At 43.8% G+C, this 14069-nt stretch overlaps 3 protein-coding genes across 8 annotated transcripts; 2 read left to right on the top strand and 1 right to left on the bottom strand.

The window, feature by feature from the left end:
• The first annotated feature begins 1341 nt into the window (after positions 1–1341).
• Positions 1342–5392, top strand: LOC106748856 (E3 ubiquitin-protein ligase sina). 4 transcript variants are annotated; one of them, XM_014627757.1, is made up of 5 exons: positions 1342–1567; positions 1982–2188; positions 2431–2754; positions 2861–3100; positions 3514–5392. In XM_014627757.1, exons 1-5 carry the CDS (start codon positions 1547–1549, stop codon positions 3724–3726), a joined length of 1005 nt encoding a protein of 334 aa, XP_014483243.1. In that variant the 5' UTR covers positions 1342–1546; the 3' UTR covers positions 3727–5392. The 4 variants fall into 4 exon arrangements, with proteins under 4 accessions (XP_014483243.1, XP_014483242.1, XP_014483241.1 ...); XM_014627756.1 differs by lacking the exon at positions 1342–1567 and adding an exon at positions 1651–1880 and having other exon boundaries at positions 2891–3100; XM_014627755.1 differs by lacking the exon at positions 1342–1567 and adding an exon at positions 1654–1871.
• On the bottom strand, positions 4645–12262 carry LOC106748855 (protein SMG7-like). 3 transcript variants are annotated; one of them, XM_014627751.1, is made up of 8 exons: positions 12177–12262; positions 11318–11387; positions 10900–11238; positions 10015–10754; positions 9171–9314; positions 8570–8962; positions 6389–8010; positions 4645–5894 (listed from the first exon to the last, which is right to left on the bottom strand). In XM_014627751.1, the coding sequence occupies exons 2-8, from the start codon at positions 11347–11349 to the stop codon at positions 5685–5687; spliced, it is 3480 nt and encodes a 1159-aa protein (XP_014483237.1). In that variant the 5' UTR covers positions 11350–11387; positions 12177–12262; the 3' UTR covers positions 4645–5684. The 3 variants fall into 3 exon arrangements, with proteins under 3 accessions (XP_014483237.1, XP_014483238.1, XP_014483239.1); XM_014627752.1 differs by lacking the exon at positions 12177–12262 and adding an exon at positions 11923–12009; XM_014627753.1 differs by lacking the exon at positions 9171–9314.
• Positions 12263–12511: 249 nt separating this feature from the next.
• LOC106748858 (iron-sulfur protein NUBPL) lies at positions 12512–13904 on the top strand. Its single transcript, XM_014627758.1, has 4 exons — positions 12512–12589; positions 12818–13149; positions 13279–13652; positions 13732–13904. Exons 1-4 carry the CDS (start codon positions 12512–12514, stop codon positions 13899–13901), a joined length of 954 nt encoding a protein of 317 aa, XP_014483244.1. The 3' UTR covers positions 13902–13904.
• Positions 13905–14069: the final 165 nt, after the last annotated feature.

Raw genomic sequence — 14069 nt, 5'->3', positions numbered from 1 at the left:
CTATATAATCGTAAAAGAGCGGGAAAATCAATTAATTTTAAAATCAATTTCTTAACTGCTTAAAAATATTTGGATCATTCATTTGTACACCAAATAAGATATTTTTTTTAACTTTTTAAAAAAATTCAAAAACTTTTCAATGTTTGCTATAGGTCGATATTCATAATCAGATCTTATATTTAAGCCCGTCTTGAGTTTATCTTCAAATGTACAGCTCATTTCATTGGCTACGAAACATCTGAAGATGAACTCAAAATATAACAAATATAAAATTCTTAAATATAAGATTCGACTATGAATATCAGCCTTAGTGTTTTATTCTCGAGATACGTAGCGGTAGAAATAATTTTGACCAATTAGAAGGTTGCCCTAATTGCGAAAAGTAACATGGTTTCTTCCACGATATGCAACAGATTAGGTTACATGTCATGTTGTATAATTAATGAAAAAGGTTCGCACACTTACTTTTGTCGCTAGAATATTATTACTTACATTATTACTTATATTATTATTATTACCACTTTTGTTCATATTTTTACTAATACTATATGATTCCGCGCTACAATTTGATTTGTTGCTCTATATTCGGCCGCCATTATGCGCAATAATACATCTTGGTTGCGTCCAAGGAGCATGCTGTCAGTGCTAACGTGTCATTTAATCTTCGTCCCTCGTTAGATATACGACAAAGACAGAATAACTTGTTAACTAATCAGCGCTAAAGCACACTCTCCGATCCCCCACAACTCTTGTATTCTCACATCGGCTGCGTTCAGAAAGCGCGTAATCAGTGCTATCACGTGATTCCAACTTTAGGTGCGTTCTATTTAACGCTCACAACGATTGCGAGCATCGTTCTGTCTTTGTTTATCATCCAAGAGAAACAAGGATAGAACGACATAATAGCGCTGATAGCGTGTTCCCCGAATGCACCCATCATGGTTTAGAATACTCAATAAGCTGTAATACAATTCCATTGTAATACTGAATATATTTAACATAGAAAATTATTAAATCAATTTTATATTTATGCACAGTCGCAAATAGAAATGTTGTCATGCTTTTTTTTTCGACACAGTTGGGGATGCAACCGACTGTCCAATGAAAGAACTTGTTTTTTTAACTTCATTGAAAAAAAAAGCATAGTTTTTTTGTCCACAACTATGGCTCGTATATATATTCCGAAATTCCCTCTTTTATCGATAGAAGTGCCTTAAATGTGGTTTCTCAGCCAATCAGGTGGTTTCTAAGCCACTTTTAGAGGCATTAAATTTAGAGCACGGTCTGTATGAACGTAATCTATTTCACTTATGAAACAGAAAGTGTAACACGGTGCAACTGAGAAGAACAAATCACACCCGACGGCGGCACTAAACAAAAAGAAGGGGGAAACTGGAAAGGAGACCGGGGAAACTCGCCAATCTCATAGCGGATTAACGTGTACTGGGTTGGGCAGATTAGTGTTTGCGAAGAAGACGTTGTCAATTGTTCGGCACGACTTTACGCTGCACTTGCATTTTCGAATTCACGACACAGCGGAATATAGATGGAGGAAATTCGTTTTATGGTATATATAACATCATGTAAATCGTATACGTACGCTGCTTTCTCTATACGTTAGCGCATCTTGCAATTGCATTGCATGTTTGCGACATTATGCGCCTTAAGCTCTTGCTGGCGAACATATTATCAGTTTGATAGATAAATATATCACGTTCCGTGTCGGCTCTTATCTCGTTAGAAATATGAGAATCGTCGAAGTCGTCGATGTAACGTATCGGGAGAGATACAAGTTTGAAGTTTTTATTTTAAATAAATGTATGAAATTTGCGTTATCGTGTACATCTCGATTGATTTTGAAAACGCAAGCTGTAAGATGGGTGAATTATTACGAGTGTATATGTACACGAGATTTTCACATTATCCAATTATTATTAAGTGGTAAACAACAACCTCATGACACTTTAAATTTTGGTTTCAGTGGTGCGATGCACTGGAAGAATTGCTGCAGTGTCCAGTATGCTTAGAGACAACACCAACGGGTACTAAGCATCAGTGTGTAAATGGGCATCACATTTGTGTTGCATGTAAGGAACAAGTACATTCTTGTCCTCTGTGCAAATCACAATTTATTAACACCAGAAATTTAGCTGTGGAACATATCACAGCAAAATTAGAAGAGATCAAGGTACTGTCTCTGTCATGTTTAACTTTAATATAGCAATGGCGTTAGAAAAAGATTATGTGTGAAAGCAACAATTTAAAAAATAAATAGTATTGCAACATGGTACAAAAATAATATAAAAATAAATAGTAATATTGTATATAATAATATCAAGTCAGATACTTATCTTAAATATTTTCCTGTAAAAGATAAATGATATCAATTTAGCAATAAGATACTAACTATAAAAACACTATTGTTTCTAGTTGTCTCTATTGCATCCATATCATGCACTTAATAGAAAAAGATTAAAAGGTAAGGTATGTGTAGCCACTCAGACCGAGGGCACTTGCATACCTTCTACGTCATACGTATCAGTTTCGTGTCAAACTGAGACTAATGAAAATCCGGCTAAAGAAAATCTGCCACAGCATGAGCCCCAGCATGAACAGAAACAACAGTTAATTATTCTCTCACCTAAAGTAGGGAAAGGACAATATCCATGCCGTATTGGGTCGTGTGCAGTAGAGTTGCCACATGGTAGAATGATCGGCCACCTCAGATATTACCATAAAAATTCATTTTATGAGGTATCGCACATTAATTTCATTGATTGCATGAATTTCAGATATAGAGTTTTTTTTTAGACCGATGTATTTCCCCTCTCCCTCATTTGTAATGCCATGTGATTTCTAGTTCTCCACTAAATGTTATTACATATTCAAGCAAAATTGGAATCTGGAGTACACATCGGAAGATTACGATTATGCTTTTTTCATCAAAGGCATGGGTTTGTTTTTCCTGCACTTAGCTGTAGACCATAAAGGTGGCTTAATAGGTGCTGTGCAAATGGTTAATTCCAATGAAGCTGCAAGACAATTTGTGTATGCGTTGAAGGTGGGAGGTGGACCTCAGGGGGTTCGCTACAGTGCAGAGGTAAGAGTACATCTGTACAAATTGTATATTACCGTCTCTTTATCCAATTTATGCGGATGTATATTTTCGAACAGGATCACTGTCTTTATAACTCTCTACGATTGACAAAGCGAATAAGCTAAAGAACTTTCAACTTAACAATCACCGAGCGACGATGAAGTTATAAAGATAGTGATATATCTCTTACTGCAGAATGTTATTGCTTACAGAGCAATTATAAAGTTAGTTTACTTCGCAATTGTACTTGATTACCAATTTTATAATCACTTTATAAGCAATGATATAAGGTCACTACGAAGTCTCTCTCTTTAAAGGGATTATTTTCAACAGTGATCGTACAACGGGATATAACAATAACGATAACGCACGAGAGATACGCATGTCAAAATTATTAATCTCATGCCTTCGAACAGGTGAAGTCGTGTCGGAAGGAAACTCTTGCGGAGGATTATTTGTACGTACGTGACGGCAGCATGCGTCGCATAACGTATAACAATGCCTTTCGTTGCGAACTCACGATTAATCGTAAAAACGAACGTAGACCGAACACTGTACAGGAAAATCCGTCTTTAAACGATGTTAACAACGTTCGTCGCGTCTTCGATGAGACCAACGTGGTACATTAAATCGGTTTTTCATTCCCCCCCCCCCTTTTTTATCAACAGACCCTAAAACATAGTCGTAAACGTATCGATATTTACCAAACTATGTACCAAAGGATGCGATAACTTATGATAATTTGTGATAATTATGCACGTCAGAGGAATGTAATTATCTTTGCACAGAGAAACCCGTTTATTTTTCCGACAGAGAGTACGAAATGAATTTTTGAATCTTCTGACTGTATTTGTGCAATGTAACGTTCCTAGAAATTATTCAAGTCTTCCGACTGGATTCTGTTCTAGCTCGACCGTTCATTACATCAATGAATTGTGTTATTTGATTGTTCAGTTAAGGAAACTTGAGAATGTAATTATTTAAATAAGTTTAAATTGACGAAAGAGAGGATCCAACGTCTCCATCTCTTCAGTTTTCACTTTTATATGGAAGTCTTAGAGCTTGTAAACGTTAAAAAAAAAATCTAAAAAAACAACTGCGCTCAGCTGCAGATTGAAATATTGTAGTTAAATATCGACGATTAATTAATAAATGTAAATACTATGTAGATATAGTATGCGTCATTTTGAAGCGCTTACATATTCCAAGACTTCTAAGCCGAAGATAGAAGAGACGGAGATCGATCCTTAAATAAATTGTCAAGAGTATATTTTTCGTGTGAATTACGGAGCTGCCTGATTGGCGGTTAATAAGCGCAAGAGGGAAGAAGTAGGCCTTTGTCGCGGCGAAAATGCGGTTGTCAATGCGAGTATAGTGATTTGACAGTAAGATGATTTTTCAGTGTTTCGTCGCGCAATTACACAGACAGCTCCCACTTTTCCTGAAAACGAGATGGAAGATAAGAGAAAAGAATACCTCCTGTGTGTGCTACGTTGCCTAAAACTTTCTATAGATATATATATTTCTCTTCCTTTTTTCTTTAATTATATAATATCAGAAGTCTTGATTTTTTTCGGAATGATTTTTTTTCTTTTTTCAAGAACTTCGCCGTGACGAAACGAAGGAGCATACTTCGTGATGTTACACTTCGAATATGACGCATGCTACAACTTATGTATGTGTGTTATTACAAAAGGAACTCGTTGTTAATATTTTAATGTGAAATAAAGTCATTACATAAAAAACAAAAGAAACAAGAACGAGTGTTCATCCGTAATAGCCGTTCATCCTAATTTACGTAGTCGGCGCAATCGTGATGACACGAGGAATTGAGGCGAAACGACGCGGTGTTCGGTGACGACACATTGCTGATCGGGTTCCGGTTTGAAATTACACTCGCGCGATATATCAGTATCTCCTAAGTATGTCGCCGAGATACAGAAGAGAGACGCGCGCGTTTCGCTCGTAATTAGCGTCTACATTTCCCTTAATTTCCTGCGCACTAATTAACATACGCTAAGAGCTACTTGCACCTTGCACCTCTAATAGTACATTTTTTTTGCTTTTTTGTTGCTTGCTTATTTAATCCCGTGCAAATTAAGTTGTCATCTGTTAAATCATCCGTCACTTGTCTTGCTCGCCCTCCCCCCCTTTCTCCCCCTTTTTGCTCGTGTTTTCCTTTGAAATCGCTCGGTTTGCGAGAAATTCGCTGCGAGAGTCGCGTGAGCGGCGCGTCTCGAGAACTTCCTTCGCCGGGGCTCTCGTACACGCGATTAAGAGAAAAAAAAAAACAAACATAAAAAATGATGAGGACTATACTTCCCCTGCGCATGTCATAATGCCTCGAGGTCGAGGAGACGCAACAAGGGGACTCCAGCCGAACCTCTCGTTTGCCGCTCCTACCATTGATTTTTCAGAATTTGCGGCACGTCTCCCGCTCGAACAGATAAGTGATTTTTTTTTTGTTTCATTACGCGCGCGCGGAAAACCTTCCGTCGCCGCACACGCCCGTGTGTGGTTGCTTTAAATCGGCATACGCTGAAAATTACACTCTGCCTGGCCGTCTCAGCAGTTGCGACGTGACCTTTCAAGTGGTACCGCCTTCGCGCAGCGACTTCTGTTGCTCCAACAGCCGCTCCAACGGAGACGGACCCGGTCCCGACCACAGGGACCGCGCTTTCATCTGATCCTGATTGGTCGAGCTCGAAATCGGCGTGTTAACGGTGCTCCATGTATTGCCGCTAAACAATGAGTAAGTGTTCCCGGTGCTCACAGCTTGCGACGGCTTCTGGTCCAGCTGAACGAAATACGAAGAACGTTATCGTAGTTACTGCGTTCGATTTCGGGACGTGAAGTTAGCCTACTATGTTTAAGCGTGGTTTATAATGCGCAGTAGGAGTATATGTTAATAAGAAGTAAGAGTAAGAAATGAACCAATCATAGTTGATTTCTCCTTACATTCGAATATGATTGGTCAATTTCTTATTCTTATTTCTTATGAATATATATTCTTACCTGCCCACCATAGACCACGTTTTACACCTAAGAATATATTCCGATTAAGTGCAAGAGTTCACTAGCCACGATGATTGTTACTAAACCGGATTAACGTTGCCACGTGGCCGACAAAGTCACTGTTCGATTCTACAGCTGTAACGTAACGCCGCCATGTTCTTATTCTTGCGTTAGAACGTTCTTCATGCTCGGCTGCACGCTTATACTCAGTTCCGGCTTGCATGAGTTCAATTCGATGCAGTCAGTCTCGGAGTGGAAGACAAACGTAAAACTTACTTCGAACAATCTGGAATCCTCGAAGCTGTTTGCCGCGACGAGATGTCTGCCGTTCTGCTGCTGGTAATTCTTGCCGGGCGTCAACGGTACCCTGTTCGCCATGTTCCCCGAGTTGGACGAGTCGCTCCAGTTGGAGAACGCGTTTTCAATGCCGGTCGAGTCCTTCATATGCATCTGGCTGACGTTACCGGTCGAAGAACCCCACCAGGTAATCGGCGGCTGCGGCGGCCGACTATCCTTCCACAGATTGAAGTGCTCCGTGGGCTCGTAGTTGCAGAACATGTTGTAACTGTTCGCCGGTGACTGCTGTTGTTGCTGTTGTTGCGACTGATTCTTCGTCATATTCACCTGAGTGGGGAAGGCGAAGTCCACCATCTCGGCGTTCTTCTTGTAGAATGACGGCGACGGTTGGTTCTGCGGTAACGCTTGGCAGCCGAAAGCGCCTTGTCCGAAGTTACTCTGGCTGAAGTTCAGCTGGAAGTTCGACGCGCCCGTCGGGCTCGGCGAGTTCGTCAGAGTCGTCACTTGCTGCTGCTGTTGCTGCGTCGGATCCTTCTTATAGCCGGACAACACCGGCATCATGGGCACGCTCGCCATAGACGCGTTACCGTTCACGTTCAACTGATTGTGCATGGCGTTCGCCAGTCTGCCGTTGCTCTGCATCATGCTCTGCTGCTGCGCCTGCAGTCCCATCGCGTGGCTCTGCTGCTCCACGCTCAGGCCCGGTTGCAAGCCCACGTTGGCCGCCTGCAAGTTCATACTCTGCGGCAACATAGCCTGCTGAGCGGGAGAACCGAGTCGCATGGTCTGCTGCAGCAGCTGCGCCGGACTGTGTGACACGTTCTGCGGCATCCTCTGGTGCAACTGCCGGCTCTGAGTGATCGCGTGCTGATGCATCGCCCCGATGGCTTGCGACATCGGCGATTGTTGCTGGCCGTTATTGAGCTGACCCTGCATCTGATAGCGCGGCGCGTTGCCCACCGTCGGCCGACTCGCCATGAAGTTCTTGGCGAACTGCGGATTCTGCACGTTGAACGATTGATTCGGATAGCAGACCGGTCCACCCAGCGGTGGAGGTTGCTGCTGCACCGGTTGAATGTGCGGCATCTGCGGCAACATCTGTTGAGCCTGCTCCTTTCCCGTCAGTTGGCTCATCTGAGGGGGCATCGGGATGCTGGGTGGCAACTTCGCGACTCTCTGCTGATTCTGAAGCGACGCGGACTGGCCGGCGGCGGGTGAGCCGAGCGACATCGCCGATGACCGAGTCTGAGCGGTAACGAGCGCGTTCGCGGCTGGGCTATCGTTAGCCTTGACCATTTCCGGGATCGGTTTCGGTGTCGCGGCGCAAGCACCGACCGGCGGAACGGCTGCCGCTTTCGTCTTCCTATCGCTGTCCTCCTCCACGATCACCGGCGATACATTCTTGAACGTCACTTGCTTCTGCTCGGTCTCCGCCCGTCGCATGATCGCTTGCATCGCTATGTTTTGCCGCGGTTTTCTCACGCACGGCAAAACGCTCGCCTCGGTGTTGTTAGTCTCCGGCACGGTGTTCGTTAGAGAATCCCTGTTCCGTTCCAGGGAGCCTTGCGGCTTAAGGATGCCCTGGAAAACTTTCCTGTCGGCTGTTAAAACAGAAAACACTTCAATATTATCGGCCGGAATCTTCAGAAATCGATATTACTGAGCTAAATTTAGATTTGAGTCTCCACACCAATATCAGTATTTATATCAGTTATTACAAGTTGTATTAAATCGTTATACTAAAGTTACTATATTAAATTATATATAAATAACGTAAATATCATATCACACATGATATCATATAATCATAATATATCATATATGTGAGCAATACGTGAGCTTTTCTCGTTGTTGGATATCGCGTTAATTATAATTTTACTCGATTCTCCATCTCTTCCTAAACATTGAGTCAGCAAGAGACAGCGAGTAAGTTAAAACTCACTGAACTTTGGTATAATACGTTTACAACATTAGAATTACAAAGATAACATAGATATCGCATTAATCATAATTTAATCGATTCTTCATCTCTTCGTAAACATTGAGTCGGCAAGAGACGGCGAGTAAGTTAAAACTCATTGAACTCATTGAACCTTGGCTAATACGTTTACGTAGAGTCACAAAGATAATATAGATATCGCGCAATTATGAATTACTCACTAGCTATTTCAACATCGGTCTCCACGGAACACTTGCTGCTGGCCGCTTCTGACAATACCGGGCTCACAGAAGCGTTCAGTTGCTTGTCCTTATTCATGCTGAGTTCCTCGAGCTCCTTCATCAACTCGTTGCTGAGACCGGCGCCGTTGCTCATCGAGGTGAATTTATTATCCCCAGTTTTCTCCTCCGTCGTGATGGAGATCGGCGCCGAGCCGTTTACTTGATGCTGAGCGAGGCAACGACCCAGATGCAGAATACGCACGGCACGTAACTTGTTCAACGTCACGATGTCGCCCTCCAAGTCGGTGTTCGTGAATCTGAGACTCTCAAAGCTCCTCTCCAACGGCAGAAAACCTTGAAGGTCGCGGTCCTCTGGCAGTGGCACTGCGGCGTCTGCGATTCCACAATTGATACGCATGTGTTACATCGTCAATGTGCCGCGATATCAACCTCTTACATTATTCATGAACGAGTTACGCTCTTCCTCAGCGACATGTAAATTTACAAATACAGATCGTCGCGATACACTTGAAAAGCAACGGGAATCATCTATGAAAGTAAACAAGTAAGCCAGCAAACTCTAAATGGCGCGAACACTTACACTCGCTGTGCTTAAAATCCACCACGCAGTTCTGCAGAGCGTTTAACAGCATGCAAAGGCTGGGCCAAATCTGTAATCTCGACGTGAAAGCAGTCTCCTCTAAAACCGTGGGTTTTATGCGGATCCAATCAAGGCACAGTTTTACTGCAAAGAGCAGACAATGTGTCAATTATCTGATCACTGATATAGCCGATAAGCTTGTTCCTTTTAATTGAACTACGATAACCGCTACATTGGAACTTTCGTTCCTTTTCTTTTTAACGACAAGAGACTTGCTCGACCAGTGCTGAATTTCGCTCCTTTTCCCTTCAACACTATGTCGTACACCTGTTTCACTCTAAAGGAAGAAAGTGTGACCTCAGAGTTGCCACAGAGAATGAATTTTGATATTCCCTGACTTTTCCGTACTTTCCAGACGGCAGTGGAGAATTTTCCACGAGCAATATGTAATCTTAAACTTTAACGTTTAGAAGCAGGGATTGCAGGAAAGTTGGCCTATATTATTAGAAGCGGCACAAACTTAAAAGTTTAGTAACATAATATAATCCTGAATGCAAATTCAGGCCGTCGAGAAGTAAATGAGTATCGGAAAAGAGTTGAGAGCATTTAAGGGAAATATGAGCAATGTTCAGAAAATTTTCCGTTTCTTTTCTATATCTTCCCCTGACATTTTTAATTTCAACGACTTTTCCGGGCGTATGACAACCCTGAGCGTGGATCGGCCCGAAAGAACGAACCTTGTATACTCGTTTCACTCTAAAGGCAAAGAGAACAAGCCGATTCTTAGCTAAAAAGAAAAAAAAAGAGCGGACCCATGGAGAAGGGACATCGAGGTGGCACTCACTAGAAGGCAACGCGAAGTAATCGATGATGGAGTCCTTTATCGTGTAGACGGGTAACAGCAGAGCGGACAGGGTACCCGCGATTAGGTCCAGTATGCAGTCGCGGGCGAGCTTCTCGTCGTTGGACAGGTGCTCGTTCTTCAGCAATTCCGCGTTGTCGGCGACGATGCCGGCGGCGTGTTGCAGCGCGTACAGGTTGATCACCAGCATCTGTATGAGCATCCACGAGCTGAAGCTCTCGGTGGCGACCAGTGCGGTCAACGTCTCTGTCAACAGTTTGCTATACGCGCAGGCGAGCTTCAGGTCCCCGAAGTTGTGGATTATTCCGTGCAGTTTGAGAAAGACGGCGATATACTCCTGCGAGCTCAGCTTGGTCTTGCCGTCGATATTGAAGGACTTGTCGTTCAAGGCGGACGACAAGGTCTTGGCGAGATTGGCCGTCGCTACGGGAAAGGGGTGCTTCACGGCTACCGAGCGTGCATAGTGAAACACTGTTCCCAACTTGTCGCCGCGGGATGCCTCCAAGAGCGCCAATTGATTGTACGGCTGTCCGCTCGACGGTGACAGCGAGACGGCGTGCCTGTAGAACATCTCGGCCTGTTTGCTCTCATTTCTGTAGCGCGCGATGTCGCCCAGGTGTACAAGGCAATATTGGCAGGCGTAGAAGCAAGACGACTTGTGAGGCGCGGACAATTTCTCAACGGCCTTCCATGGAGACGTACAACCATACACGTAGCCCTTCCTGCGAAGCGCGGATCATTGATATACATGAGATCATCGCATGTAATCACCGGTTCTCGTATGTTTGAATAAATCGAGTAAATTTAAATAAATACAATTTGAAGGGATTAACATACAATGCCGAGCGTGAGTCAGCAGAAACATACCTCCTGAAGGGTAGATCCAGGTCAAAGATGGTGCAGATTTCTTGCAACAGGGTCAGGTAGAAGCCGCTGGCTGCCTCCAAACACCAACTGAGCAATGCCTGCGACTCACCGCGCTTGGGATTCTTCCTGTCCTTGGCCTGCGACTGCAGCGTTGCTATATAATTCTTAAATCCAAGATTCCACAGATCCTGCTCGACCTTCCTGTCCAAGGCGTACTCCAGGTCCAGTATGAGGACCTGCTGATATATCTTCTGCAACTGCTGCTGACATACCCAGGCATCGTTGTCGTTCAGCAGGTCCTTGCAGCGTTGAACTTTGTCCTTCAGTGGTTCCGCTTTCCTGTCGAGTATACATCAGGCGTTGGTTTCAAACACAGAAGACGAGCTGAGGTCTGTGGAGGATCGTAACTGGAACTTACTTGAGAGCCTGAACGGCTGCCTTTAGGCCCATATTCCGTCTTCCCTGTCGCTAAATACGACACCATTCACCTGCAGAATTCACCATGTCGTTAGTAATGTCTCGCTCCGAGGAAGAGTTGGGAAACTTCGCGAGAAACTTGAGATCAATTCCGTCTTTGATCTCTCTCTCTCGTCGGGGATCACTTGGATTCGGCTAAACACGGTCGCGCGATCATGCCTGGTGCGGGTATAGCAGACGACAAAGGCGACGAGCACGGACGAACATACGCACGCACGCTTTGTCGTCGTGGATATCAATCGATCACGCGTGATTTAATCGCACCGCGACGCGACGGTTGCGTTCGGCGGAGGATTGATCTAAACGGACGCCATACTTTACAACCTTACTAAAAGTACTATGTACGCTTAATAAGCGCAACGCTTTACGGAGCGCACAAACGAAGATAACCTAACCTAACCTTAACACGGGAGAGAGAGAGAGAGAGAAGAGCGGCGGAACCTTTGATGACCTTCGAGGTGTTGGCGACGCGACGCTGCGTGTTCATTCCCGCGATCCGAACGCAACCGATATCAATGTTTCTCACAAGATAGGAAAACTACGTACCATAACGATAAAGCGACAAGGATTAATCACGCGGAGATTTGACACCGTTCACCGTTCGAGATTATCGTCCGAGATAACAGAAGAGATACAGGTTAGGTTAGATGCAATGTGGCGGTCGGTCGGGGAATATCGCTCGCCGAATGGCGACAGATGGATGACGTGCGTGCATACGGGTGCGAACGAGTACGCGGAGAGAAAGAAGCGGCCGGAAGAATGGAGGGATCGGATGATACGATGCGACGTCCGGGGAATACCGTGTCAGAGATACTCGTCGTTGAAACTAGCCGACCGACATCTTCACCTTCCGCGTGATTCACCCTCGCACATTTCTACACGAGCGTTCCAACGCCTCCGACGTTGGCAGCTGGAAGCTCCCGGCGTGCTCGGGGGAGAAAACCGCGGCGCTCTCGCGACGGGCCTTCAAATCACTGTTGATGATTTGTATGACAAAATGGGAATGCAAGTTTTGAGATTTTTGATGAAGATGAGACCGCTCTCGGAGTAAGGCGGTGCTTTCTGCAAGGAATACGTCGATTTATCACGTTGAGTGGAACGTCGCGCGTGAGGTTAGGTCGAGGTCTTGGTCAAGATGTTCAACACCGCGAGGTTGCATCTAAGCGAGTGTTTGAAATACCTTCGGTACTCGGGGCAACGGCAACACAGTAAAGTGAGTCGATTTATTTCGTAGACTCGTATAGTCGGGGCGTCTCGAGTAAGGTTGATTCCAAATGAGATCTTACGCTTCTAACCAATTATTGGACAAATTTATATGCGACTTATATAATTAATATGTAACTTATATGTAACCTTAAGTAACGTGCGAACTTAGAATATAAATTTCTTAATTGTCTCAGTAAAGATTTCAAGTTATTTACGTTTCTCTTGCTTGTTTCAGCACAACACTTCAATCGATCCGAGCAAAACAAAGCAAGAGAGCTTACAAGCCAGACAGCAAGAAATTATGGCGCGTGGCCTGCCAAAACGAAAGCGAATAAAAGACGTGAAGCAAATCCTTCTAGTTGCATCTGGCAAAGGTGGAGTTGGGAAGTCAACAACCGCAGTTAATCTGGCAACTGCATTGAAAATTGTCGAACCAAGAAAGACTGTTGGATTGCTAGATGCTGATGTTTTCGGACCTTCTGTACCTGTGATGATGAACATACACGAATCACCGATGGTAAATCATGATAGCTTTATGGAACCACTCATAAATTATGGTGTGAAATGGTAATTAACTATTGACCATCTCAAGTGATCCATATAAGTAAAAATAGCACGAATTAATGTCTATAATGTGCTACATATATATATATATATATATATATATATATATACAATATCATATTTTATTTACAGTATGTCCATGGGCTTCTTAATTGATGAGAAATCACCAGTAGTCTGGAGAGGACTTATGGTGATGAGTGCATTGGACAAATTAGTGAATCATGTGGCATGGGGATCGCTTGATTACCTGGTGATCGACACACCTCCCGGAACAGGTGATACACATCTCTCTCTCGTTCAGAATCTCTTCATCGCCGGTGCACTACTGGTCACGACGCCGCAGAAAGTCGCGTTGGAGGTAACTAGAAGAGGCGCGAACATGTTCAAGAAGCTAGACGTACCTGTCGCTGGCATAGTGGAGAACATGAGCACGGTCACATGTCCGAAATGCATGACCGAGGTATCTCTTTTCGGTAACGACACGGTGTCGTTGGCTAAAGAGCTAGGTAACAAGTGGAATTGAAAGATATGTTCTTAAACCTGGTCGTATTTGTACGTTTGATTAATGTTTGATTTCTTTATCAGGTGTAGATATCTTGCAGAAGATACCGATGCATGAGAGCATCGCGGAAGGCTCGGACAGCGGGAGACCGATCGTTCTGTCAGCACCGAAAAGCAAACAAGCGGAGGCCTACAAGGAACTGGCAGAACACGTTGTTATTTTTCTTAGTAAACAAGGAATAAAGGAGGACTGATTTTTCAAATGGAGATTATTTTTCTGTGCCGGAATAATATACATATCCCATTTCCGGACAAATTTTAATAATAAGGAAAACTGAAACGACGTTTTCTGAAATAACTTTCGATTATAATCCTACGCGTCTATTTGACGGATAGAGAAAAAGGTCCGTTCTTTTTAGCAG

Source organism: Dinoponera quadriceps, unplaced genomic scaffold, assembly GCF_001313825.1.
Source record: "Dinoponera quadriceps isolate SergipeBrazil2010 unplaced genomic scaffold, ASM131382v1 scaffold1889, whole genome shotgun sequence".
Taxonomy (NCBI): Eukaryota; Metazoa; Arthropoda; class Insecta; order Hymenoptera; family Formicidae; genus Dinoponera; species Dinoponera quadriceps.
This window is presented reverse-complemented; position numbering and strand designations above follow the sequence as displayed.

Coding starts and splice junctions, on each gene's coding strand:
- LOC106748856 (XM_014627754.1), top strand. CDS start 1,746: ATGAGAATCGTCGAAGTCGTCGATGTAACGTATCGGGAGAGATACAAG. Junction 2,189..2,430: donor CAAAATTAGAAGAGATCAAG/GTACTGTCTCTG, acceptor TATTGTTTCTAG/TTGTCTCTATTGCATCCATA. Junction 3,101..3,513: donor GGGTTCGCTACAGTGCAGAG/GTAAGAGTACAT, acceptor GCCTTCGAACAG/GTGAAGTCGTGTCGGAAGGA.
- LOC106748855 (XM_014627751.1), bottom strand. CDS start 11,349: ATGGGCCTAAAGGCAGCCGTTCAGGCTCTCAA. Junction 10,755..10,899: donor CTGGATCTACCCTTCAGGAG/GTATGTTTCTGC, acceptor CGCGCTTCGCAG/GAAGGGCTACGTGTATGGTT. Junction 5,895..6,388: donor AGGATTCCAGATTGTTCGAA/GTAAGTTTTACG, acceptor TATTTCGTTCAG/CTGGACCAGAAGCCGTCGCA.
- LOC106748858 (XM_014627758.1), top strand. CDS start 12,512: ATGTTCAACACCGCGAGGTTGCATCTAAGCGAGTGTTTGAAATACCTT. Junction 12,590..12,817: donor GGCAACGGCAACACAGTAAA/GTGAGTCGATTT, acceptor TGCTTGTTTCAG/CACAACACTTCAATCGATCC. Junction 13,150..13,278: donor ATAAATTATGGTGTGAAATG/GTAATTAACTAT, acceptor TTTTATTTACAG/TATGTCCATGGGCTTCTTAA.